Source organism: Lolium perenne, chromosome 2 (assembly GCF_019359855.2).
Source record: "Lolium perenne isolate Kyuss_39 chromosome 2, Kyuss_2.0, whole genome shotgun sequence".
NCBI lineage: Eukaryota > Viridiplantae > Streptophyta > Magnoliopsida > Poales > Poaceae > Lolium > Lolium perenne.
The window spans coordinates 166,429,076-166,454,133 of record NC_067245.2 but is presented as its reverse complement, the minus strand read 5'-3'; the positions used below and the strand labels follow the sequence as shown (position 1 = coordinate 166,454,133).

The window sequence follows — 25,058 nt, the reverse complement described above, 5'->3', positions numbered from 1 at the left end:
CAATCATCGGTATCTCCATACCTAGTTCAACCTCGTTACTGACAAGTACTCTTTACTCGTACCGTGGTATGTCATCTCTTGTGACCTAGTCACATGCTTGCAAGCTAATGAGACGACATTCCACCGAGAGGGCCTAGAGTATATCTATCCGTCATCGGGATGGACAAATCCCACTCTTGATCCATATGCCTCAACTCACACTTTCCGAATACTTAATCCCATCTTTATAACCACCCATTTACGCAATGGCGTTTGATGTAATCAAAACATCCTTTCGGTGTAAGTGATTTACATGATCTCATGGTTGAAGGACTAGGTAACTATGTATCAAAAGATTATAGCAAGTTGAACTTAATGACTTGATCTTATGCTACGCTCATTTGGGTGTGTGTCCATTATATCATTCATCCAATGACATAACCTTGTTATTAATAACATCCAATGTTCATGATCACGAAACCATGACCATCTATTAATCAACAAGCTAGTTATACAAGAGGCTAACTAGGGACTCCTTGTTGTTTACATAACACACATGTATCAATGTTTCGGTTAATACAATTATAGCATGGTATGCAAACATTTATCATAAACACAAAGATATATTATAATAACCACTTTATTATTGCCTCTTGGGCATATCTCCAATATATTTGCCACAGTGACAAGTGACAAAAAAATCATGTTTCACAACAATTGAGACATGAACATCTACTCTTATATGTGGCATCATATATTTTGTAATGTCAAACTCCAAACAACCACCGCTAATTTTTGGAGTAACATAAACTACTGTTATCATGAGAACTTATCTCTAGAAGTTGGCAAAAATGAACCAGATTCGGAGAATGATTAGTCTTGTGTGATGGACGGTAAGGGATGATAAATCAAACAAGTACTCCTAATGTTTTCTTACCGGTCAGACTAAATGTACCAGTTTATTTACCCGCTGGCACGGTTTGCAGTTGCGGCTGGACAACGGTCGTGGTGTTCCTTGAGGCAATATTTGCTGCTACAATTTCTATGAAACGAAGGTGGTCAATTGCTGTGGAATTTAAGGTGTTCCTAGGAGGCCTTTAGTCTGCTTCCTTGGGCCCAGGTAACTATAGCATTGGATAGTAACCAAGGTAATAAGGCAATTTCATTTGGCGTCTTTGCGGTCGTATTGATAGCAGATAATGCAGGGAAACCTAGGCAGGCAGCTGTTGTGATGCCTAGATGCAGGATAGGTGCAACACCGTATAAAGCCTTGAATTTGTTAGAAACAGCTGTCTGATATACAAAATATCAGATTAGGTCCCAATTCAATATGATTTGTGTAGATAAGGGATACTGTGATTATCAATCTTAATTATGACTTCCTGTGGCATGAAATTGTACTAGAGCTTCAGCATCCGAGAAACCGCCAACATGATCAAGAGGTGGTTCATCACATCCATGGAAGGTTGTCTACCTCTGAACTTGATAAAGTTTCCCTACCTATGTCTTTTTATATTTCCCAATCCTAGATGCCTTACCTTAGTTACCTCAGAACTAAAATGACTCATATTTGTTTCTCTACGCGACTGAGCAGCTTACTGCCATGTTCTTGAGATTGAGGTGTTCCTTCATATGATTGCCGGAAGTATTCTTGCTGGGACCTACTATGCATTCTCTCCTAAGGGTAGATTGGTATGGTGCCAACTGCTTTTCCATTTCTTCTCATAATTTTTTACCAACAGTTGTTCAGTTTTTCGTGTGCAATGCATTGGTGGAACAGGTCCATCCTCACATCCACTGAAGATATTTGATGGGCTGTCTAACACTCCTCCAAGTAGGGATTTATTTATTTCATTGTACAATTTAGTGACTCGGTATTTTTGTTGTATGGTAGATCCCACCTATTTCTTCTTGCAGTCGTTTAATTTTCCATACCATCTATGCTAGATCTGTATGCTTAATATTCTATCTAACGGTTGATTCAGTAATGTAAAAGGAGCACATATATTGAGGTTTACATTTTGGATTCTTATACCAACTCACCATCTGGGTTATTTTTTCAATGACCGCACTATCTGAAATCTTCCAACCAAAATGTCACTAGGTTTATAGTATCAGCCATGATTAGTAATTCTAATTTTTTCATCCCAGTAAGTAAATAAGTATGTGGATTTTGTTTCCTAAGATAATTACTATTTTGTTTCACTTCTCATGTTTCAGTTGATCAAAAAAGTAATGATTAAATATCTAATGCTTTGCTGATTACAAAGTTCCTTTTTATATTATTGGATTAGTTTGTGAGGTATATTCATGTCTTGACAAGATCATTTTATCTTCGGGTATTGTGTATTATTTTCTTTTAGATCACATGACAAAAGAGGAACACTTCCTTTTCTCTGGAGCTTCAGGCACTAATATCAAAGACTTGGACTGGCCGACTGGGATGGATTGGAAAAGAAAACCCATCTATAGTTATATGACTCCATTTTCTTTTCTGTTCCAGTAGATGAAATGTACTTTAATGTACATATATGTAATATAAAGATGTATGGACTGAAAGAGTTGTTCCAAACTGAAACATAGATAATCCACAATAGTATATATGGGACGGTCAAATCACTTTGGCATATAAGTTCAGCATAATTGATGAGCTTTTACTTCTTTTACTTAATTATTTGGGCTTCTTATAATGGAGGCTTGATTGTTGATAAACCAGAGGGTAGTACCTCGGAGAGACTTGTAGGTGATCGAAGGCCGGCCGGGTTTAATTTGTTGAGGATCTTGCCAGGGTTCCATTTCTATAACATGTCACTGCTGCTTGAAACGCCCCCAACTCTACCTCTACCTCGCTGGTCAGGTTGTGGCAAGCCGCTGTGTAGGCGGCGGGGCGAAGCTCGCCTGTTCGTCTAGTATAAATTGATTCTTATCATATCTAGTTCCACGGGTTTGATTCTACACTAAATGAGCACAATGAATTGCAACTGCTCATAGGAGTTGCAAAATCATTCGCTGTAAAAACCCTAACCGCTTCTACAATCCACTGGTTTGATGCACTTACCCTAGATAAATCGGGCGCCAAAATCACCGATGGCAGTGCCCTTGGCGGCCTCGGAGATGAGGATTAAGCTAGGGTAGCCTTTGCCGTTGCTGCGGGCCGACAATCCCCGTCAGGTCGGCAAAGGTTGGCCCTAAGAATGCAAAGGCCTTCACTGGTGGAAAAAAGGGCTTTGGTCGCGGTTGGCAACTGCCATTAGTCGCGGTGGCGCAACCGCGACCAAAGCTGCGCGACTAAAGGCCCCCCCCTTTAGTCGCGGTTCCTTACGAACCGCGACTAAAGGCCCGTCCACGTGGGCCGCAGGCGAGCGCCAGGGCGGAGGACCTTTAGTCGCGGTTCTTCTGGCCAGCCGCGACTAAAGGCCTCCGCAGGGTTTAGGGTTTTAGCCCCCCTCCCCCTAAATCTGGTTTCTTTTTAATTTGTATTATTTTATTTCTTTTGGGTTTTAATTTTGAAGGAGTTTCACATATTCTACGGTACTGTATACATACATGCATATGAATGTACAATTTCAAACAAATTTGAAATTAGAACCAAAAAGAATTCAAGAGGAATATACAATATATATTCAATATCGGATCACCATATACAATATATATTCAATATCGGATGACCATATACAATTTTGAACAAGTTAGTTACAAATTCTGGTGCATATAAAGTTCTACGTCATCGTAATAGTGTTCTCCTTTAGGATCGATGACTTCCCTCGCCAACCATCCAGCTAGTTCCTCTTGAAGTGGTCGGAAGCGAGCTTCTGGACTAAGCGTCTTCCGGAGGTTATTCCTCAGGATGTTGTTCTCACACGTCTGGTCCCGCTCATTGCAGTATCTCCGGATCCTCTCACAAACATAGTATCCACATAGATTGGTCCCCGGTGGCTGAGTATCCCCAGTCGTCCGCACTGCCATTTTAAAAGATAGCTCTTTTTTGAATTCACCGACCTTGGTATCTACGAACCGTCTCCAAACCCTACGAGGCAAAGAAAATTAAATAAACAAGAGAGTTATTAATTAGTTACTTGATATTAGGAAATGATGAACGAAATAGGCCGATCGATATAGAGCGCAAATGAATGAAAATAATTACTTTTGCAACATTTTTCTCATGTCGCCCCAAAGCGCCGGATCCATATTCAGAGAGTCGTGGACGAGAACTGAGGAGGTCTGAACTTTAATTACCATAAGAATCCAGTGGAACCTGCGGACACGATACATGCACAGTCATGCATAACTCATCGATTAGCCACATACCATGCATGGAGTAAACAAAAGAGAATGTGCTCAAGACAGAAACACTCACCCAAAATGGTAAGGAAATAGAATATCACTTTTCTGTTGCTGTTTTCTAATAAACCGCCACAGGTCATCCTCCACGTCGGCGGGGTGGTGTTCTAACACATGTGAATTAACGATGTGTGGGTCAATGAACCCAACATCATGGATGTTCCTTATTCGCATTTCCCGCTTCTTCATTCTCGCATAATAGCGTACACAACAAGATAGTTAGGACAGTGCAGGCAATGAACGAGATGGGGTAGAAATTAATAAATCACTTACGTAACGTAGCAACCGATGATAGATTTGTCGAGGTCGCGCAGATTGAACAGCTGGAACAATTCACTCGAGAGGAATTTGTACCCAGTAATGTTTGAAGTGATGCTCATATCTAACTTCCGCATAGATATAGTCTTTGGCGTTTTTATGTTTTATGTAACCCTTGTACCAATTTAGCAGACCTAGCATTTGTCGAGGTAGATCCCCTTCTGCGCAGGCTCGACGAGAGGGCCATTCTTCACATATGTAAATACTACGTCCTTCATTGGCGCCTCATCAAGGCCTAGCAAAGTGCACGAAGAGTGATACCTAACTCGGCCGCTTGTTCTCTGGCACTCGTTACAGTCAATCCATGTCTTGCCGCAGCTGCTACGATATCGGGGCATCCGGATCGGCGGCTTGCACTATGAGCGGGGCGATCGATTGTTTACTTTGTTCCCGAGCTGGGCAACTTCTTTCCCCCTTTCTAATTTTGACTCGGCCTCGTCCTTCACGGCTTTCTTCTCCGCCAACTCTTTCCTGTTCTTGAACGCGAGTGCTTGCCTACGAAGTTCACGTAAATAGTCGTCGAGGCAGATTCTTCGCGGCTTGGGACGGTGTGTTCAAAAATGACTTAGCCCACTGCTTTTCCTTGTCGAATATACCGGCTTGGGCTCGCCCTCTATTTTCCTCTTGACGCTCGCCTTCCATTTCTCTAAATCAGCAGCCGCGCCGCCTCGACTTCCTCGGCACTACTTTCCCAAGGCCTCGTGGGGAGAGGCTTCAGTGATACCTCCGGTACCTTTGTTTTCTTAGGTACGTAAGGGTCCGGGTTAATAACCCAGGACTGCTTCGCTTCTTCGCCGGAGGTGGATTGGGGCGGTACCGGTGTCGATCACCCGCCGGACGAGGACCGGGGGCGGCGGCGTGGGCTGACGTGAATGAGGTGTATTAGGTGAAGCACCACCGCCACCGTCACCGCCACCGCCACCGTCACCGCCACCGCCACCGCCACCGTCACCGCCACCGCCACCACCACCACCGTACGGGGTGGACTTGTTGGCGCCTCGCCCGGAAACTTGATAAATTTCTTCTCGCCATAGAATGAACTGGCGCTTGACATCTCCAAGTCTTTTCACCCCTTCAGGTGTAGCAATGTCAATGTCCAGGTTCTCAAACCCTTGGACTATCTCCTCCACCGTCACACGAGCATAGCCATCTTGAATGGGGTTGTTGTGGTGGAGTGCTCCAGGTGGTAAAGCACTGCCGATGGCTACCTTTCATGGACATGTTCCCGATAGGATAATACAGATGACATGCTTTCATCTCCTTTATATCGTCCACGGGGTAGCGAGGAGGCTCCGGTGCAGTAATTTCGACCACCAGAGGCTCCGGTGCAGTAATTTCTATCGTCGGTGCACCAGCCGGTGAGGCCTCCGTGGAAGCCACGCTGCTTCTTCTCTCGCTGGCTTCCGAGATCCATTGGATGATCTTCACATGCTGCGCCCGAGCTGCATCTCTTTCGGCGACTAGTACACTCACGGTTTTCTTCATCACATCCATTTCAGTTACCAACTTCGCCACAACATCTGCATCCCGATCCATCTTTCTCTTACGGCTTCTGTAACCGTACGGGTCATCGTTAGGGAACCCTATTTTCCACGGAATGGGCCCCATGCCTCGTATACGTCCTCCGTGTTCAGGATTCCCGAGGGCTTTTGTCAGGGCGTCGTTCTCTCTGTTGAACCTGATCCTCCCCTCTTGAGCCTCCCTCATTGCCTCAATAAGCTTTTGGGTGGGTGTAATTATTTTGCCCTGATAAACACACTCCCTGTCTCCGGGTTCAGCGATCCCCCATGCCCGTACCACCAGCTTTTGGCCCTTGGGTCCCATCCCTCCGTACTGGACGGATTCCTCGCGCCCTCAGCTCGTTCTCCATCTTCTCCCACTTAGGCTGCCAAAAGCGATACCCTCCTGGCCCCATTTTATGATTGTACTCCTTCTTGGCCGCATTTTCCTTATTTTTTCTCGATAGTTCAAGGAACTGCTCCGATTTCTTTTGCTTCACAAATTCTGGCCAATCATGTTGCAGTTTCTCATATTGTCCTATGAAATCCGGAGTCTTGCCCTGGTTGACAAAGTCATGGGCTAGATTTTGCTTGTATTTCCGGAATGCGTTGGCCATCCTAGAAAGAGCGAACTGTTTGACTAGCTTGCGCCTCTCCTTGTTTTCCGCAATCTTGTTACCCTCCTCATCGTATTTGCGGTATTCCGGAGGTAGAACGAAATGTTCCATAAGCTTGTTGAAGCAATCTTTTTTTTCTCTCTTATCGACAAAAGTGAAACCAACACGTGCCTTCTTTGGCTCATTCCACTCCTGGCGGGTGATCGAGACGTTGTCTCTAACAACGGCTCCGCATTGGCTGACAAACTTGGTGGCGTTCTTGCTGGGCTCCAGCGGCCTGCCGGTTGCTTCATCGACAACATCGATGGTGCATGTTTCTCCTGCTTTCATCGTCTTGGTTGCGCCACGCTTTGACGACGTACTCGATTTTTTCGACGATCCGGCCGAGGGCTAAAATAAGAAAGAGAGTCGCGCGCGTTAGTACACACACATTTATTCAAATCAGTTAGTTTGTATCACCAGACGCTCAATATGTATATATATATACCTCGGCGCCGGAGGTGGTTGCTACTTCCAATTGAAGATCGTCGTTTATCGACGTTTCTTCGGCATCATCTGCTTGCTGACGGCGCCCTTCATCTTCACCCTCAAGGTTCAGATAAGAAGAGATATCATCTTCTTCTTCTCCGGTCGGCACATATAGAATATCGCCTTTTATGATGCCGAACATATGGTCTTCAGCTTCCGGATCATAGTTGGCCAGAATCGGGTCAGCTCTATCGTCCGCCATATGTCAGTCCTGAAAACATGTAGTCAAAACAAATTAATTGTGTATATGCATTATCACATCTCTTCTACATATAAACAGAGAGGGCGACGAGCGGGAGGCGAGAGGGGGGACGCGTGTTATATGCGGACGATCGACCTCGCAATGACCGCGTGGCGGTGGCGAACCGGTGGCGAAAGGGCGCGGCGGTGGCGGTGCCGACGACACATAACCCTCGCCGCCCCCTCTCGTTCCCATGCCGAGGTGGGCGCCGTCGGTGGGGAAGGAGGACGTACGGGGAAGAAAAGTCGACGAGCACGGGATTTTTCATAAATTTGACTTAGTTAAAATTTAGTTCTTTTTACACAATTTTTTTTAAGTCAAATTGTAGTTCTTCTTTTACACAAACTTTAAACTTAAATTTTACACTATTTTTAAGTTGCAATATACTTAAAACTATTTTTCATTTAAAGTTACAATATTTTTAAGTTGAATAAAAATTTGAAGTTACAAATTACTTAAAACTATTTTTCATTTAAGTTACAATTTGTAAGTTACAAATTTTGAAGTTTTAATTTTTAAGTACTATTTTTTGTTAAGTATTTTGTTGTTAAGTACTTAGTTATCGACCGGCTAACAAAAATTAAGTTAACAAAATTTTAGGTTAACAAATTGTGAGTTAAGTACTTAGTTATCGACCGGCTAACAAAATTTAAGTTAACAAAATTTAAGTTAACAAAATTTTAGGTTAACAAAATTTTAGGTTAACAAATTGTGAGTTAACAAAATTTGTTATTTAAGTTGAATAACAAATTTTAAGTTTAAAAAAATTTAAGTTAACAAAATTTTAGATTTACAATTTTGATTAACAAATTGTGAGTTAATTAAAAAAAAGGCTCGGTCGGCGCCTCGCAATCCGTCCGCACTCTCTCTCTCTCTCGCTCAACGACGCGCGGCCGGCCGGCGGCATGCACTCGCAACGCGACGGCGGCGGCGGGGCACTGCAACGCGGCGCGCGTACGTCCTCTCTCTGCGAGCGGCGGCGACGACGTACGGTGCAGGTGCGACACGCGCGCGGTGGCGCGATCACGGCGCGGCGGCGGTCAACACGGGCGCTGGCGCCGGCGGTCACGGCGGACGCGAACGATACACGGCGGCGGCGCGGCGGGACGACGGCGAGAGAGGCGGCAGCGCGGGACGACGACGGAGGCGGCGTCGTTGGCGAGGCGGCGTCGTGCAGCGCGGCAGAAAGCGGTTTCGAGGAGGAAGAAGGGGGAACTGAATCGCGCCTGCGCGCCGCGCGATATTTATAGGGCGGCACCTTTAGTCGCGGTTGGTGTGGCCAACCGCGACTAAAGGGTACCCTTTAGTCGCGGTTGGCCACACCAACCGCGACTAAAGGTCTTTTCGCGGGATTTGAGCGGTTCCCGCGGAAAGACCCTTTAGTCGCGGTTGGTGTGGCCAACCGCGACTAAAGGTCTTTTCCAATTTTCTTTTCAATTCAAAATGTTAAAAATACAAATAATATATCAAAAAATCAGAAAAACAAAACTAATTCAATTCAAAATCTTAAAAATACAAATAATATATCAAAAAATTTAGAAAAAATAAAACTAATTCATTTCAAAATGTTAAAAATACAAATAATATATCAAAATTTTTAGAAAAATAAAACTAATTCATTTCAAAATGTTAAAAATACAAATAATATATCAAAATTATTAGAAAAATAAAACTAATTCATTTCAAAATGTTAAAAATACAAATAATATATCAAAAAATTCAGAAAAATAGAACTAATTCAATTCAAAATGTTGAAAATACAAATAATATACCAAAAAAATCAGAAAAATAAAACTAATTCAATTCAAAATGTTAATAATACAAATAATATATCAAAAAATTCAGAAAAATAAAACTAATTCATTTCAAAATGTTAAAAATACATATAATATATCAAAAAAATCAGAAAAATAAAACTAATTCAATTCAAAATTTTAAAAATACAAATAATATATCAAAAAAATCAGAAAAAAAAACTAATGCAATTCAAAATCTTAAAAATACAAATAATATATCAAAAAATTCAGAAAAATAAAACTAATTCAATTCAAAAATCTTAAAAATACAAATTATCAAAAATTCAAAAAATAAAACTAATTCAATTCAAAAGTTCGTTGGCCCCCTCTTCCCGCCTCTTTCCGCCGACCCCCTCTTCCCTCCTCGTCTTCCCGCCATTTCTTCCCTGTCTTCCCGCCTCTTTCTTCCCACCAATTGTTTCCCGCCAATTTCTTCCGGCCTCTTTCTTCCCGCCAATTTTTTCCCGCCAATTTCTTCCCGCCACTTTCTCCCCGCCTCTTTCTTCCCGCCTCCTGTCTTCCCGCTCCCATTTTTCCCGCCATTTGTCACTACATATAGGTAGCCCGGCTTGGCCAGCATCACATCTCTACAATCTCTCATCACTCTCTCATGGCTTCCACCGCACCCACTCTAACCTACCAGCAGGTGGAGGAGCTTTGCGCCTCGAACTACCCTTGCCCTCCGGGCTACCGCGTCCTCGCCGGCCGGAGCCTAAGCGCCGGCGGCGTGCCGGTCCCTCCCGTCCCTCGGGTACCGCGCGCCGGGCGGCCATCACGAACCACTACTACCTCGACCTCACGCCGGAGCAGCGGATGAATCCGCCGGCATCCCGATAACCAGCATACTTGGGACGCCTTCTTCATCAATCGGCGTGAGAGGGCGCTCGCTGTGTATGAGGAGGACGGTCTGCCTCCCGGAAACTTCCACGAGGCCGGCCGTCGGCTATGGTGGTACGGCCGGACTCTGCAGAGCGTCATGGACTACATCACGGCCGGCGATATCCCCCGCTGCGCTACCCTCAGTTCGAGCCACGAGCGCCGCCCGACGACAGCGACGACAGCAGCGACGACGACGCCGGCAACTTAGAAGGCGACGACTACCAGTACAATGGCGGCGGCTATGAAGACTACGAGTATGCATATTATACGCCTAGGCAGGAGTATGACTAAATCACTCCAAATTTCAAGTATGTAGGAGTATGACTTAGTCACTCCAAATTTCCTGTATGCAGGAGTATGACTTAGTCACTCCAAATTTCATGTATGCAGGAGTATGACTTAGTCACTCCAAATTTCATGTATCATCAGTGCTATCTCGAGTCAATTGAATCATTCGAAAATGGACACCAAACACATCACGGGTAATATAATTCACATGATTCATTCAACAAAGTTTGGTACAATAAATTATTACACATCATTTCTTCCCTTGTGTCCCCGCTTGCTTACGATTGTGCCGTATCCATGGAGCATCCTCATCATTTAACTTAATGCTTGGGTCGGTGTTCACTTTGAAGGGCGGAATTTCAGCAAACATATTATAATCTTCTGACATGTCTGTCTTGTCCTCCACTCCCACGATGTTTCTTTTCCCTGAAAGAACAATGTGGCGCTTTGGATCATCGAACGATGTACTGATCGTTTTCTTATCTTTCCGTTTCCTCGGTTTGCTACTCATGTCCTTCACATAGAAAACCTGAGCGACATCTTTCGCTAGGACGAATGGTTCGTCAAGATAACCAAGATTGTTGAAATCCACCATTGTCATTCCGTATTGCTGGTCCACCTTTACCCCACCTCTGTTAGCTTGAACCATTTGCACCGGAACAAAGGGACCCTAAAGGAGGGTCCATAGTCAAGTTCCCATATCTCCTCTATGTAACCATAATATGTGACCTTTTGCCCATTCTCGGTTGCTGCATCAAAGCGGACACCACTGTTTTGGTTGGTGCTCTTTTTATCTTGGGCGATCGTGTAAAATGTATTCCCATTTATCTCGTACCCTTGGAAAGTCGTTATAGTCGAAGATGGTGTCTTGGCCAACATGTACAGCTGATCTACAACCTTATTGTCACTCATTAAATGTTTTCTCAACCAACCGCCGAAAGTCTCCATGTGGGCCTTCCTAATCCAGGATTCGGGCTTCCCAGGGGGTTGTCCGAGCGTAAAATATTCTTGTGTTTCTCAAAGTACGGAGCAACCAAGCTGGAATTGGTCGAAGCGTGTGGTGTGCTTGATCGAGAGAATGGCCGTCCATACATATCATTGATTTCCTTCCGATCGTGCCTTTTCCACTTAGTCTCCCCTCGTGCCGCGATTGAGGAAGACCAATCGGCTTAAGGTCAGGAACAAAGTCAACACAAAACTCAATTACCTCCTCATTTCCATAGCCCTTGGCGATGCTTCCTTCTGGCCTAGCACGGTTACGAACATATTTCTTTAATACTCCCATGAACCTCTCGAAGGGGAACATATTGTGTAGAAATCCGGGACCGAGAATGGAAATCTCATCGACTAGGTGAACCAGGAGGTGCGTCATAATATTGAAGAAGGATGGCGGGAACACCAACTCGAAACCGACAAGACATTGGATCACATCGTTCAGAATCGTGGTAGAACTTCTGGATTGATTACCTTCGAGAGATTGCATTGAGGAATGCACATAGCTTCACAATGGGCAGTCGAACATTTTCCGGCAGAGCCCCTCAAAGCAATCGGAAGCAATTGCGTCATAATCACGTGGCAGTCGTGAGACTTCAGGTTTTGGAACTTTTTCTCCGCCATGTTTATTATTCCCTTTATATTGGACGAGAATCCTGACGGGACCTTCATACTGCTCCGGCATTCAAAAAAGATGACCTTCTCTTCTTTGTTCCTAGCGTAGCTGGCACGACCTTGAAACCGTTCCGGATGCCGGTCATCAGGGTCTTTCAAACTTTGCTGGTCCAGCCGTGCTTCCTGTGTATCATTGGACTTCCCATACACGCCCAAGAAGCTTAGGATGTTCATGCAACTATTCTTCGTAACGTGCATCACGTCGATTGCAGAGCGGACTTCTAGGACTTTCCAATATTCTAGCTCCCGAATTATAGATTTCTTCTTCCACATGGCTACGTGCCCGTCAGCTCCCTTCGGAACTGATTGTCCGCCAGGACCCTTTCCAAAGATGACTTTCAAACCCTTGACCATATCAAATACCTCAGCACCAGTGTGTTCCGCAGGCTTCGGCCGGTGATCTGCCTTGCCGTTGTAATGCTTGCCTTTCTTTCTTCGGATGACCTTTCGGAAGAAATCGACGATGCCCAAGGTACACGTTCTTCTTACAATTTGGCAAATGTACACTTTCAGTCTCATGTAAGCAGTGCGTGCATGCATTGTATCCCTTATTTGACAGTCCCGAAAGGTTACTAAGAGCAGGCCAATCGTTGATGGTTACGAAAAGCAACGCTCGTAGGTCAAATTCCTCTTCTTTGTGCTCATCCCACACACGGACACCAGGTCTGCCCCACAGCTGTAAAAGTTCATCAACTAATGGCCTTAGGTACACATCGATGTCGTTGCCGGGTTGCTTCGGACCTTGGATGAGCACTGGCATCATAATGAACTTCCGCTTCATGCACAACCAAGGAGGAAGGTTGTAGATGCATAGAGTCACGGGCCAGGTACTATGGCTGGAGCTCTGCTCGCCAAAAGGATTCATGCCATCCGTACTTAGACCAAATCTTATGTTCCTTGCGTCAGCTGCAAAATCTTTGAACTCTCTCGTCGATCTTTCTCCATTGCGTTCCATCTGCGGGGTGTCTCAACTCCCCGTCCGACTTACGGTCCTCTTTGTGCCATCGCAACAACTTGGCATGCTCTTTGTTCCTGAACAGACGTTTCAACCGTGGTATTATAGGAGCATACCACATCACCTTGGCGGGAACCCTCTTCCTGGGTTTCTGGCCCTCAACATCGTCACCAGGGTCATCGCCTCAGATCTTATAACGCAATGCAGTGCATACCGGGCATTCATTCCAATTCTCGTATTCACCGCGGAAGAGCATGCACTCGTAGATGCAAGCATGTATCTTCGAGAACCTCTAAACCTAGAGGGCAGACAACCTTCTTTGCTTCGTACGTAGTGGCGGGCAACTCGTTATTCTTTGGAAACATATTCTTCAACATTTTCAGCAAGTTTTCAAATGCCGAGTCAGCTACACCTGCCTGTGCCTTCCATCTCAGCAAATCCGGTGTGCAGCCCAGCTTTTTCAGACCATCATCGCATCCGGGGTACAGCGCCTTCCTGTGATCCTCTAACATGCGATCCAAATTCTCCCTCTCTTTTTCAGTTTCGCAGCGTCTCCGTGCATCAGCAATGGTCCGACCAAGATCATCAACGGGATCATCACGTGCCTCTTCTTCACCTTCCCCTTCACCTTCCCCTTCACCTTCAGCATCCTCCATGAAAGTATCACCGAAATGAGCAAGATAGCTTTCATCGATGAAATCATCCCCTTCTTCATCTTCTTCCATTATAACCCCTCTTTCTCCATGCTTGGTCCAACAATTATAGCTTGGCATGAAACCGTGCGAAGCAGGTGCATGTGAACATCTCTTGAGGAAGAGTAACCCTTCCGATTCTTACATTTAACACATGGACAGATAACAAAACCCTCCTGCTTGTTCGCATTAGCCACTACGAGGAAATCTTTCAAACCCGCACTGAACTCGCCGGAGAGTCGGTTACCGTACATCCATTGTCGATTCATCTGCATTATTATAATATAAAATATATAATTAACCATCATGCATTTGTTAAACTAACTAGCTACAAACAATATAAATTAAACAATGAACTACACACACATGCACATTTTATCAACGACACATCAAAGGTTCAAGTTGCTAACCGCGATCGAGGAGGAAAAAATAAATGAGAAAGCTCAAGTGTGGCTCCAACACTTCATATCATGTTTGTTTCATGCTCTTGGGGCATTTCATCAAACACCTTATGTGCATAAGAGGAACCAAAAGCAAACCTAACACCCACTTGTGAGCTTGTGAAGAGAATGGCACCAAATGGCTAAGTGTTGGCTGCTGGATGGGTATATATAGGGGAGGGGCTTTAGTCCCGGTTGGCCTGGCCAACCGCGACTAAAGGCCTTCGGGCACCTTTAGTCGCGGTTGGCCTGGCCAACCGCGACTAAAGACCCCCCACGTGCACCGGCTGGCCACCGAGCGCCCTGGGCCCAGGCCTTTGGTCGCGGTTCTCCTCCCGAACCGCGACTAAAGGTACCATTTGTCGCGGATCCTGCAGCATCGCGACTTATGGGGCTCACCCGAAGCCTGTTTTTCCACCAGTGCTTCCACGCAACCGCGCTCAAGGTACGGCCTCCGATGTGGACGCAATCGGCCGGCGTTATAGTCGCCACCCTCATTGTGCATTGCATCGAGCACACTGGCGAGGCTGCTGATTTCAGCACCCTCGCCAGATCGTGGACATTTCCCGCCACCAGATTCTCAAGAGCCGCCGAGAGTTCTTGCGGTGATTTGTTGCGGAGGACAATGGGGTTGCGCGGCGGAGGTGGTGGTGGAGGAACGGCGACCATGGAGGGCAATGCCTAATTGGGTGATCAAGTGGACTTTGGGCGGTGAGGGAGAGGAGTGGGGAGTCAACGGGAAACATCGCGTCTCCCGCGCTTCCCGAAGGATTCTAAACCGCGGCACGTTGCGCTCACCGTACGTCCGCGCCGAAATTGCCGAATCGACCATGTCTTTTGGGCCAACTTTTGAGCTGATTTAAAACTCGTGGTGTGCAAGAAATCTATGTGACCAGGGCAACCAGATGAATGTTTTTTTTGTCCCATTGGATACGAGAAATGGGCTTGCGAGGATCCATATAGGCCCTAAGTAACATATTTCCATTCCAATTCTGAAGACTGTGTCATGCTGTTTACAGAAGCCAAGAAGACACTATTAAATTGTGCACAAATATTTTACTTTTTATATAACAACGAGGAGCTTTATGAAGCCCCACACTAAGTATATTAATTTAACTCAAGATTAGCTACGGTGCTTGTACAAGAGCAAGAGCTGGGTGGACAAAGGAGAAAAAGACTACGAAACGCATTAGGTGATCAGGTTAGCCAACATTCAGTCCGACTCGAGAACACCTAACGCGAGAAGAATTCGTCGTGCGGCACCCAAGGTATCACTTGGTCCAAAGCAATATCTTCTATATCTCGGAGGCCTCGAATCTTGGCATGTCATCCGCCTGTTACCTCAGTTTATTTTATTGTCAATTGTTACCTGCAATATGGTCAATATATGCTTAAAATCTTGCTCGTCATCTAGCAGTGCAAGAAACTACAAATCCAAAGGTAATATTGGAAGCTGGAGTGGAGGTTTAAATCATATATATAGACTTGTCAAATTATTTCTGGTTCTGTTTTATTTATTTATTTCTGGTGGTAATAATATGACATTAACAAACAATTAGAGAACTTGTAGTATTCATCTCGAGGGCATTGACAAACAAATTATTTCTGGTGATAATTAATATGGCATTGGCAAACAATAACGGATGGCCAACAAGCACTAGGACACATACCTCAACGGTTGAATTGTATTCCCTATTCAGGACAAGTCAGAGAACTGGTAGTATTCATCTCGAGTGTAATTGTGTGCAGTTGCCGCGGAATAATACTCCGCCAGAGGAAAATGTTCCAGCAATGGCTCGTTATCATTAGTCTGTTCAACAAAATCTAGCTGTTATTATCTATGCAAAATGGAATGCCTGCAAGTACGTTATGATCAAGCAAGAACAAACTGGACTAGTAAAGTTTTCTGAAGCACTACGGGAAAAATTGTCGTTGCCGTGCAGGCAATCATTGCCGTGAGCCTCCGCACGGCAAAGAAATCTTTGCCGTGCGCAGCAAACATCACGCACGGCAAACACAAAAAGCACGGCAAAGATTTAGAGCAGCGCACGGCAATGAAAAACAGCACGGCATACTCAGCAGTGGCGCACGGCAAAGAACATGCGCACGGCAAAGTCTGAGCAGAACGCACGGCAAAGAAACACATCACGGCAAAGACCCTGCAGGCCGCACGGCAACGAAACGCTGCACGGCAAAGGTAGAGCCCCGGCCACGGGCTTCGGATCTAGCTGTCGAGCGGTTACGGGTATGTTCTTCCTTTGGCCTCTACCTTTCATTTACATGCACATGCTTTCCATTGAAATGTTAATGACATCGCGGACACATTGTAGGCGGAGATGGCAGAAAAGGAGCAGGCGGCCCAGGAGCACGCACGGAACTTGGAGCGGCAGGTTCTGGAGTATCAGCAGCAGCAGGCACAGATGATGCTGCAGATGCAACAACAGCAGCAGATGATGCAGCAGCATCAGGCACAGATGAGCTGGCTGATGAGCCAGACGGCTCTGTCTTCTCCACCGGGGAGTATTCCTGCTCCTCCACCTTACTCCATGCCGTGGATGCCGCCACCGCCCACTCAGACCCCGGGGACACCTATCACCGTGAACAACATGAACATCATCCGGAGCATGAACCGCGGTGAGTCCTCTTGTGCCCAACCCGCTACTTGTACTTGTTCAAGTGTTCAATATGCAAATGCAAATGCAAATGTTCATTCCATCAACCTTATAGATTATATGTCACAAGGAAATGACGATGAGGCCGGCGGAAGCGGAGGACAAGGTTGATGGCATGGTCTTCGTGCACTTTGTCGGATTGTATGCTTGTAATGGATTGTAATATTGGACATTGCACTATGGACTCTATGTAACTTGTGTGAATGGACTATGGACTCTATGTAATGCATTGTATGCATGAATATGTGTGTTTGATGTATTTGTGGTGTTCCCGTAGTGTTTGGTGATGTTATGTTGAAGATTATATGTGTATATGCTTTATTGTCAATTGCTATATTATATGTGTATATGCTTTATTGTCAATTTCTATATTTGAAATACAGGGAATAAGCAAAAAACAGCAAAAAAATGAAAAAAACAGGGCCCTTTGCCATGCGTGTGCACACGGCAAAGGACTTTTGGTCACTTTGCCGTGTGCACACGCACGGCAAAGGAGCCACGTGGCGGCAGCCTGTAGACCTGGGAGCTCCTGGGGCGTGCCTGTAGGGGGCTTTGCCGTGCGTGGTAGAGCTAGCCCGCACGGCAAAGGCGCGCACGGCAGCGAAGGGTGGCGCACGGCAACGTCGGTCGCACGGCAAAGAAAAGCAGCGCACGGCAAAGTCCTCGGGCACGGCAGCCCCCCTGCCGCACGGCAGCGTTTGCAGCGCACGGCAGAGATGGAAGCGCACGGCAAAGAGCTTTACCGTGCAATCCTTGCACGCGCACGGCAAAGGTGGCTTTGCCGTGCAAACTTTGCCGTGAGGGCACGCACGGCAAAGCCGTTGCCGTGCGTATAGGCCTCTTTGCCGTGCAAAGTGGAGCACGGCAAAGGCTGGCTTTCCCGTAGTGTCACGTGCGCTGAACTTATGTAATTTAGTTGGTTGGCCAAACTCGTGTTCAATTTCAAGGTAACATCAATACTAGTAGTGTTCTCTTGGTATAAAGGATATAAAATATAAATCAAACCAGAACTACTGATATACCTGGAATTACCGAAATACTAGTAAACTATTATGAATTACTGCTGCAAACTTCCATTCAAGTCCAAATTACTTGTCATTTAGCTCCATATACACACATATAAGACAGAACAACAACGCAATAAACTACAACGCAAAGGACATTTCGGAAAGTGGAGTGAAGAATTTAGCTCCAAATTACTTGTCATTTAGCTCCAAATTACTTGCCAGTTTACTTCTGGTGTGAAAGCGTTCATTTGTGGCATATATTGGCATACAAAATTAGTAACTGTTTTAACACAGGAGAAAGGATTCATTGCCAACAGAGCATGGTACATCATATTACCTCAAAAGTTGAGTTGTGTTCCGAAAACACAGGGAATGAAAAATGTTCTTCTTGAGGATAATTCTGTGCAGTTGACACCAAATGCTCGCCCCACGGAGAAGTATCCACTTGCAGTGGCTTGTTTTCACTAGTCTGTCCAGAGTCAAGATGTTATTGATTAACTATATATATTAAGCAGAATGCATTGTAAGCATGCAGGTTATCAACAAGGCAGTTAGGGGACCAAACTTTCAGTACAGTGTTAGCTACCTCAGCTCTTAAGGTTGTGGAATAAGAATATGAACTATGTATGCAAGATTGCAAGATCGATCTTAAGTTGGCCCAACCCCAAGTTCAAGTTTCAAGGTAATTAAGTGAGCGTACCATGGAATTTCGGTTTGGTGTACAAATACTATTTCCATATGATGTAATGGATGAGTCGTTCTGCATCGACACTTGATCAATAGAAGCTTGTTCGGGGAGCTGCAAACAGAGGGCAATGATCAAGTCACTTCAATTTCAGCTTCTAGTTGATATTAATCTTGTATTATGATTTAGGCTTTGTTTGACAAAAGTTCATTAGCATGGATGATAGGGGATAATCCTCGCAAGTTTTTGGGGAAACCCATATCTTCATCACCAACCACTCTAGCTTCTTCCATCTCAATCCCCATAAAACACTAGGTCACGATAGTGGATTGGACATACACTATCTGCGATTTTTGTGGGGAATACTGGGGTGTAGCCTGGTCCAATACCAGCATAACGATGACACATTTGGCAATTCTGGGATTTTCAGGATAGACCGGTATTATCGATCCCTCGTAATCATTTCTAATACATTCCTACTAAAGACGGCCTAATTGGGAAACTATAGAAGTGAAACGTACCACGGTTGTATCATATGGGATGCCATTCAAAGGCCTAGTGTTGTGTACACTCGTCGTGGAACTTTGAGGATGGGCATACTCATATCCTACACTCTGCAAATCAAGAGCAATCACGAGATTAATTGCTTCTAGTTGGTACTATTTGAAAAGATCACATGTATTGTCATTGCAAGGAGAGCTAGTAGGTAAGTGTACCATGATCGGATAATATGGGTTTCCAATTCCATTCATAGCCCAAGTGCTGGATAGACCCACCACAGAGTTTCCTCGAGGAGCATGATCATATTGGCCATCACTCTAGAAATCGAGAGCAATCGTCAAGGTTATACTTCTATTTGATCCTATCGGAGGAAGTAAGAAGCAAACATCACATGCATCATCATCATTGAAATGGAAACTAGAAAGAAAGTGTACCATGGACGTATCATAGTTGTTTCCATTCATAGGACAAGTGTTGTATAGACTCGCCAAAGAGTTTGTAGGAAGAGCATGATTGTATCCAAAGCTCTGCAAATCAAGAGAAATCTCCAAGGTTACTTCTAGTTGGTACTTGATACTATTTGACTAGCAAGTACCACTTGCATTATCATTGCAAGGGAAACGACAAGTGAATACCATGGCTACATTATATGGATCATTCATAGGCGAAGTGTTGGATAGACTCATCAAAGAGTTTCCAGGAGGAGCATGATAGCATCCGATACTCTGCAAATTAAAAGCAATTGCCCAAGGTTACTTCATATCATAATATGTCTCCCCACTACAGTATATATAGTAAAATAAAAAATGGAACCATACAGGAGATTATCGGTCTACAGCTAGTGAAATTATATAGCATAATTTTCTTCTGTAAAATATAATTTTATTCTTGCACACGTGTGTGCGTGTAGATAGCACATGTAGCCAACTGTTTAATAATGCAAGGCGCATGAATGAGCAGAAGCACACGTGTGTCCGTGTTTTCGTTTTCGGTAAGCACATGCATGTAGCTAAATAATTTGGAGGTGAGAAATGTCTGGGTTGACCTCGCATAAAATCATAGACTGTTATTAGTTTGTTTCTAGCGTAGTATGCATTGACATGTATGCAAATTAATCAATATATTACTTGACACAGAGAAAAAGGATATGCGCTGAGGCAACAAGAGGGTGTATAATACCTAAATATTTGATCATCTTGTAAAAACTGACCAATGCCCTCGGGAAGCCCATATTGAGCAGCGGATGGTGGAATTCCGGAGGGGAAAATTGACATCTGGCCGTAATAATTATTCTGTTTAAACTTTATATGTTACGTTTGTATTGCAGAGCTGTATGAGGATTATTGGCAAGCCAACATATTTACATGCAGTTTCGTAATATAAGGCATAATATATGCCAGCTAGCTTAGCCCCTACAAGTATTCCATACAACAAAACATCATGTAAGAAATCACTTAATCAGCTGCTAGCTAGCTAGATCTGAGACGGAGGGTTCGGAGTTATCTGAATAGTGCAGTACATTCCAATCAACGCGGGCAGGCCGGTGTATCATTGATCTGAACATTTTCTCTAATCTTATAACATGCATGGTATATATTAAAGAATGAACATCTCTACTATATAATTTTCATTGTGAATAAAACTGAGAAATTGAGGTGTAGGTTGTGCTGCCAAGCTAATACACCCGTCACGTGCAAATTGCATGTTGTTGATTACTCGGTACTCTATACACCCAGATCATCGAAGTCCTTAATTTTAACAAGAATTTCAATCTCTCTAACTCAGTGCCAATAAGAAAATGACAAAGCACGCAAAACGCAAAATAAGCATACTAATTAAAACATCTTACATGAGATATATATAGTACTCCCCCAGTTCCCAATTATAGTCTTATATTAAGAGACTAAGGCAACAGAATCATACAGCTCAAATGTACTAGGTATAGCAACTAAGCATACATCAGGTTGCACAGGAAATCCAACACCAAGATGAGCATTTTTTTTTTCTGGTTGTAAATGGGCCCCTTACCTCATTGTCAGAAGCTTGGTTAATGGGTCGATCAAATCGGGTACCATTCATGAGTTCACCAACAATGGGAGCTGCAATTTAACAAGGTAATGTAGTACATGTCAATTATTAGACAATGTAAGCCCGTTTACTTCCATATGTCACAACACAGAGATAATGAGGACATGTATTATATAGCCAAAACTAAATTCCACATGACTGACAAATTTACTATTGGCTGACCGGCCCCTTAGTTCAATATAGACCCGGCGTGATTATGTTTATCATGCATGAAGACCACATTCCACAAAATTACTGGTTTAAAGCTCAAACACAAGTCCAAGTAGGTGTTTTAACAAATCTGCAGTTATTAAAGTACAGTGGTACAAAGTATAAAAGTAATATGATGTACCCCCTTTGTCTCGAATTACATATCACAAATATAACTAAATTGCATGTATATATACACTAAAACGCGTCTAGATCAATCCGCAATAAGTAATTCGACACATATATAAGGAGTACCATCTATTTTCCATATTGCATGAATAATTAAGGTATGTAGCTAGATACTAGGATCTAGGCTTCGGTGTACCAATATCGAAACATAGTTTGTGCCAATTTTATTTAAACTCTGAAAGGCCTCACCATCATATATATATATATGTGATTTTTTAATACCTGATGAATAAATCGGTCCCAGGGGATGCACCATCTGCTGTTCTGCTTGATTATTTCCTCCCGGAATGTATCCCTGAAAGAAGATAACAGATTTGAGAACTCAATAGTCTTCCTAGCAAAACTGTTGAGTAGATCTTACGGAGAATATTGTACCGGCGTTGAATCAATTGTTAAACTTATCAAAAATAAAATTGAGTGGTATCAATTTAGTTAATTGGCGTGTGTAGTGAACCTTGAAGGTAGCACACATACGAGTGAACACCACTTCACAACAACAAAAACTGTTTGGTCCGTGCCTCTTTCGTATGTTTTTGGATTTCACAGAGGACATAATTTCGTGAAGAGTGATAAATTCCTTATTTTGTTACATGAATTGCCCTATTTAGTAAAACATGTGCCACTTTTTACCCATTTTGAACTTTTACCCGGTGACATCACCTTTGCTCCTTGTTAGCTAAGCGCACCTTCACCCATGATGCCATCGTCTCCATTCCCTCTGGGGTTGTGGCTGTGTATGTCATCGAATCGTCGTCTCGGTCACTATATGACACTACAACACTAGCATTCGGTGTCCTCGTCCATCGACTAAATACGTCCTAGTATGCTTGTGCGGGTGCGGCCTACTCCTCGGCGCCATGGCTTGGATTGACGGTCGCCGCAATGCCATGATCTTATGTTTTTCTTCTTCTCTCTGCTTGGCAAACTAAACACTTGACGTACTAGTACTAAGCTAGCTAGCTACTGCAGCATGATGGTGCACTAGTAGTAATCTACTGAAGTACGTGTTAGTTGTGCTCTTACTCTAGGCAATTATCGTTCATGTTTCTGGTACGTAAGTAGGGGCTGGCTTCACCGCAAGTTTCAGTCAAACATCAATGCAAGTGTAGCAGCTGTTGGATCATCAAAGACGACCCACTTGTGGGAGAGGATGCGATAAGCCAAACGCCCAGCGGTAGCCTAATGGAGGTGGGAGGCTGCTAGAAGAGGAAGATTGTCCGGGACAAAACACGGTTGAACGAAATACTGCTCCAATAAGGCAAGCAATATAGACATGACGATCTTGTATCACCTAGTAGAAAAATCCCAAAATAAGATGGGATAAAAGTTGGTACAACTACTTTTGATAAATAGGGCAAACTGGGAAACTTTATGTCATGGGATAATTATTGTCACAAACATCAAATTAGAGGGTTGAAATTGGAATTTACTATTTCGTGGAACTCATCCATGAAACCAAATCACATATGGTGTAAATATCATTTTATCAGAGATTTTCCCCATAAAATTAAAACCATACTTGAAAGAGCGAAATTGTTCTGGCAGGTCCGAATAGGTAGGGTTTATAGGCAGAGATGCATGCATTGATACATGTGTTTCATTGTGTTAGCACGTAGCTGTACAAAAATTCATTGGGGATATTTGGACCAGGATGCTCGAAATGCTTGAACTAATAGTAAATCCAGCGGACTGGAGTATCATGGATAGTTCCGGAATACTAATGTTGCGAACATGTTTGCTTTCAATAATCCAGAAGAATTTGCGGAAGTTAAAGAGAGAAGGTCATGGAAAACGCAAGGGAAGAATCCATGGGGTCTAGCCTCTTCCTTGAAATACTATGAAACTAGGGTATCAAAAACAATCTGTAGGATTTTGGTTGTCTTGTTTCCTTTTGATAAAAAAATATCTCCATAAAAATTAACATGTATCAAAACCCTCCAAATTATGTATGAGAAACCTATAGATTAACATGGGTAACCGTAAATTTTTGGAAGGAGATAAGATATTTACCTCATGTATGTACTCCCTCAAATCCGGAATAGCATGCCGATAGTCCGTTCGATGTAGTACACATATAGCAACTCGAGGCTAATAAAAGAATCCACCAAAGATCAATAATTTGTTGCAGACACAGAGATAGTTACACCATGGAATCAACTTGAGAAAATGAAACATGCCATTTAATAAAAAAATCATGGATTAGAACCTCATTTTTACCTATTGTTTTACATGTGAAAAACATTGTAGGAAATTACAAATTATGGGCATTAGTTTAAGAACAAAAACAAGTTTAGGCAGCCACAGTATATAAACTGTTCAGCAAAAGGCTTTTAAATTGAAAAATAAATAAAGGCTCAGTTTAGGAATTGATCATCATATGAACAAATCCTGATAAAAATGATCAGAAACATTGCAGTAGAACCTTACATAAGCTCGGGCACAAGAAAAAGGCTTTTGGTACTAATCGATCTACGTGCTACAAGTAGGCCAGCAGGTTAGGTTAAATGAGGTTTGAGAGCAGACAACTTTGAGGCGGAAACGGGAGCAAGCATATGTTTACGTACCTGCAGGTCCATTGCGAGATGGAACTCAAAAACAGTGAATCCCTCCTCCCTGGGCCTATTTGCGCCGTCCCTTTTGTAATACAGTTTGGTGAGGACGAGGTTGTTTCCGATGGTCTCTGCTCCTGTGCCCTTCCATGTCCCACCCCCCAAAGCCGTCCTTCTAATGGTGTTCCCATGGGTGTTGATCAACGTGAAAATCACCTTGGCTCTTTCCAGCACAGCATCTCTGTCCCATTCTTGGTTCAGAAGGCCACCTGCATATCGGTGAGATGATGGAGTTATCACCAAGATGTGAGGTATTAGCTAGCTAGCTCGATCTCTACAAAGTTTTGATGGATACTACTAACATTGCTCTTGCCAAGGCGGGAATAGCTGGTACATGCGAACCCAGGGGACCCCGGCGCCGCCGCGGAACTGGATCAGAAAATCTATGACAGCTTTGACGGTCTTGGGGTGGCTGCCGCCGCCGCCACACGCCAAGATAGCGCCCACCAGCCTATTTGCTTCAGCTATCAAGGACGGCTTAGTGTGGACGTCGGAACCATGGTGTTCCGCCATTGCTCAAGCTCCACCCTCTGGCTCTTCCTTCTCAGCTCCGGCGTCCGTATAGTGTGTGTCAGTGAATTGAATCGAATGGAATCGGCCTAGATCACGTCCTTCCCTTTTATAAGGGGGGGGGGGGGGGGGGGGGGGGGGCAAATGGGGGCCTGCGGGAGTGATATGAAAATGTAGGTCCGGGCCTCCGGGGCCGCGTCGGAGGGGGGCGGAGGTGTGTCAGAGTAGCACGCTGACTCGCTGAGACGCCGGTCGGGTTTCCCGCGCCGGAGAGATTCCTCCTCCGACTTGGAGCCTGAAGAGGGAGGAGACAGCAGCCGCGCGCGGGAGAGGTTTATGCCTTTATGTGGAGAGGCTTTTGTCCATA

At 44.2% G+C, this 25,058-nt stretch overlaps 1 protein-coding gene and 2 long non-coding RNA genes across 3 annotated transcripts; 1 reads left to right on the top strand and 2 right to left on the bottom strand.

Moving 5' to 3' along the window:
• Positions 1–668: 668 nt before the first annotated feature.
• Positions 669–2,626, top strand: LOC127333825 (uncharacterized). The gene is made up of 3 exons (XR_007871544.1): positions 669–1,671; positions 1,760–1,813; positions 2,343–2,626. It is a non-coding gene; the product is annotated as an uncharacterized lncRNA (long non-coding RNA).
• Positions 2,627–3,738: 1,112 nt separating this feature from the next.
• LOC139835231 (uncharacterized) lies at positions 3,739–4,470 on the bottom strand. Its single transcript, XR_011751002.1, has 3 exons — positions 4,337–4,470; positions 4,124–4,234; positions 3,739–4,006 (listed from the first exon to the last, which is right to left on the bottom strand). It is a non-coding gene; the product is annotated as an uncharacterized lncRNA (long non-coding RNA).
• Positions 4,471–16,517: 12,047 nt separating this feature from the next.
• Positions 16,518–24,694, bottom strand: LOC127328893 (uncharacterized). The gene is made up of 4 exons (XM_071825511.1): positions 24,484–24,694; positions 24,137–24,393; positions 23,583–23,660; positions 16,518–16,667 (listed from the first exon to the last, which is right to left on the bottom strand). Exons 1-4 carry the CDS (start codon positions 24,692–24,694, stop codon positions 16,518–16,520), a joined length of 696 nt encoding a protein of 231 aa, XP_071681612.1.
• Positions 24,695–25,058: the final 364 nt, after the last annotated feature.

What these genes read in the sequence shown, in the direction of transcription:
- LOC127328893 (XM_071825511.1), bottom strand. Translation starts at nt 24,694, where the DNA reads ATGGCGGAACACCATGGTTCCGACGTCCACACTAAGCCGTCCTTGATA. An exon ending in CCCGCCTTGGCAAGAGCAAT is followed by an intron (nt 24,394 to 24,483) that starts GTTAGTAGTATC and finishes CTCACCGATATG; the next exon opens with CAGGTGGCCTTCTGAACCAA. An exon ending in TGAGGGAGTACATACATGAG is followed by an intron (nt 16,668 to 23,582) that starts GTAAATATCTTA and finishes TTGCATCTGCAG; the next exon opens with CATCATCTGTGCCTGCTGCT.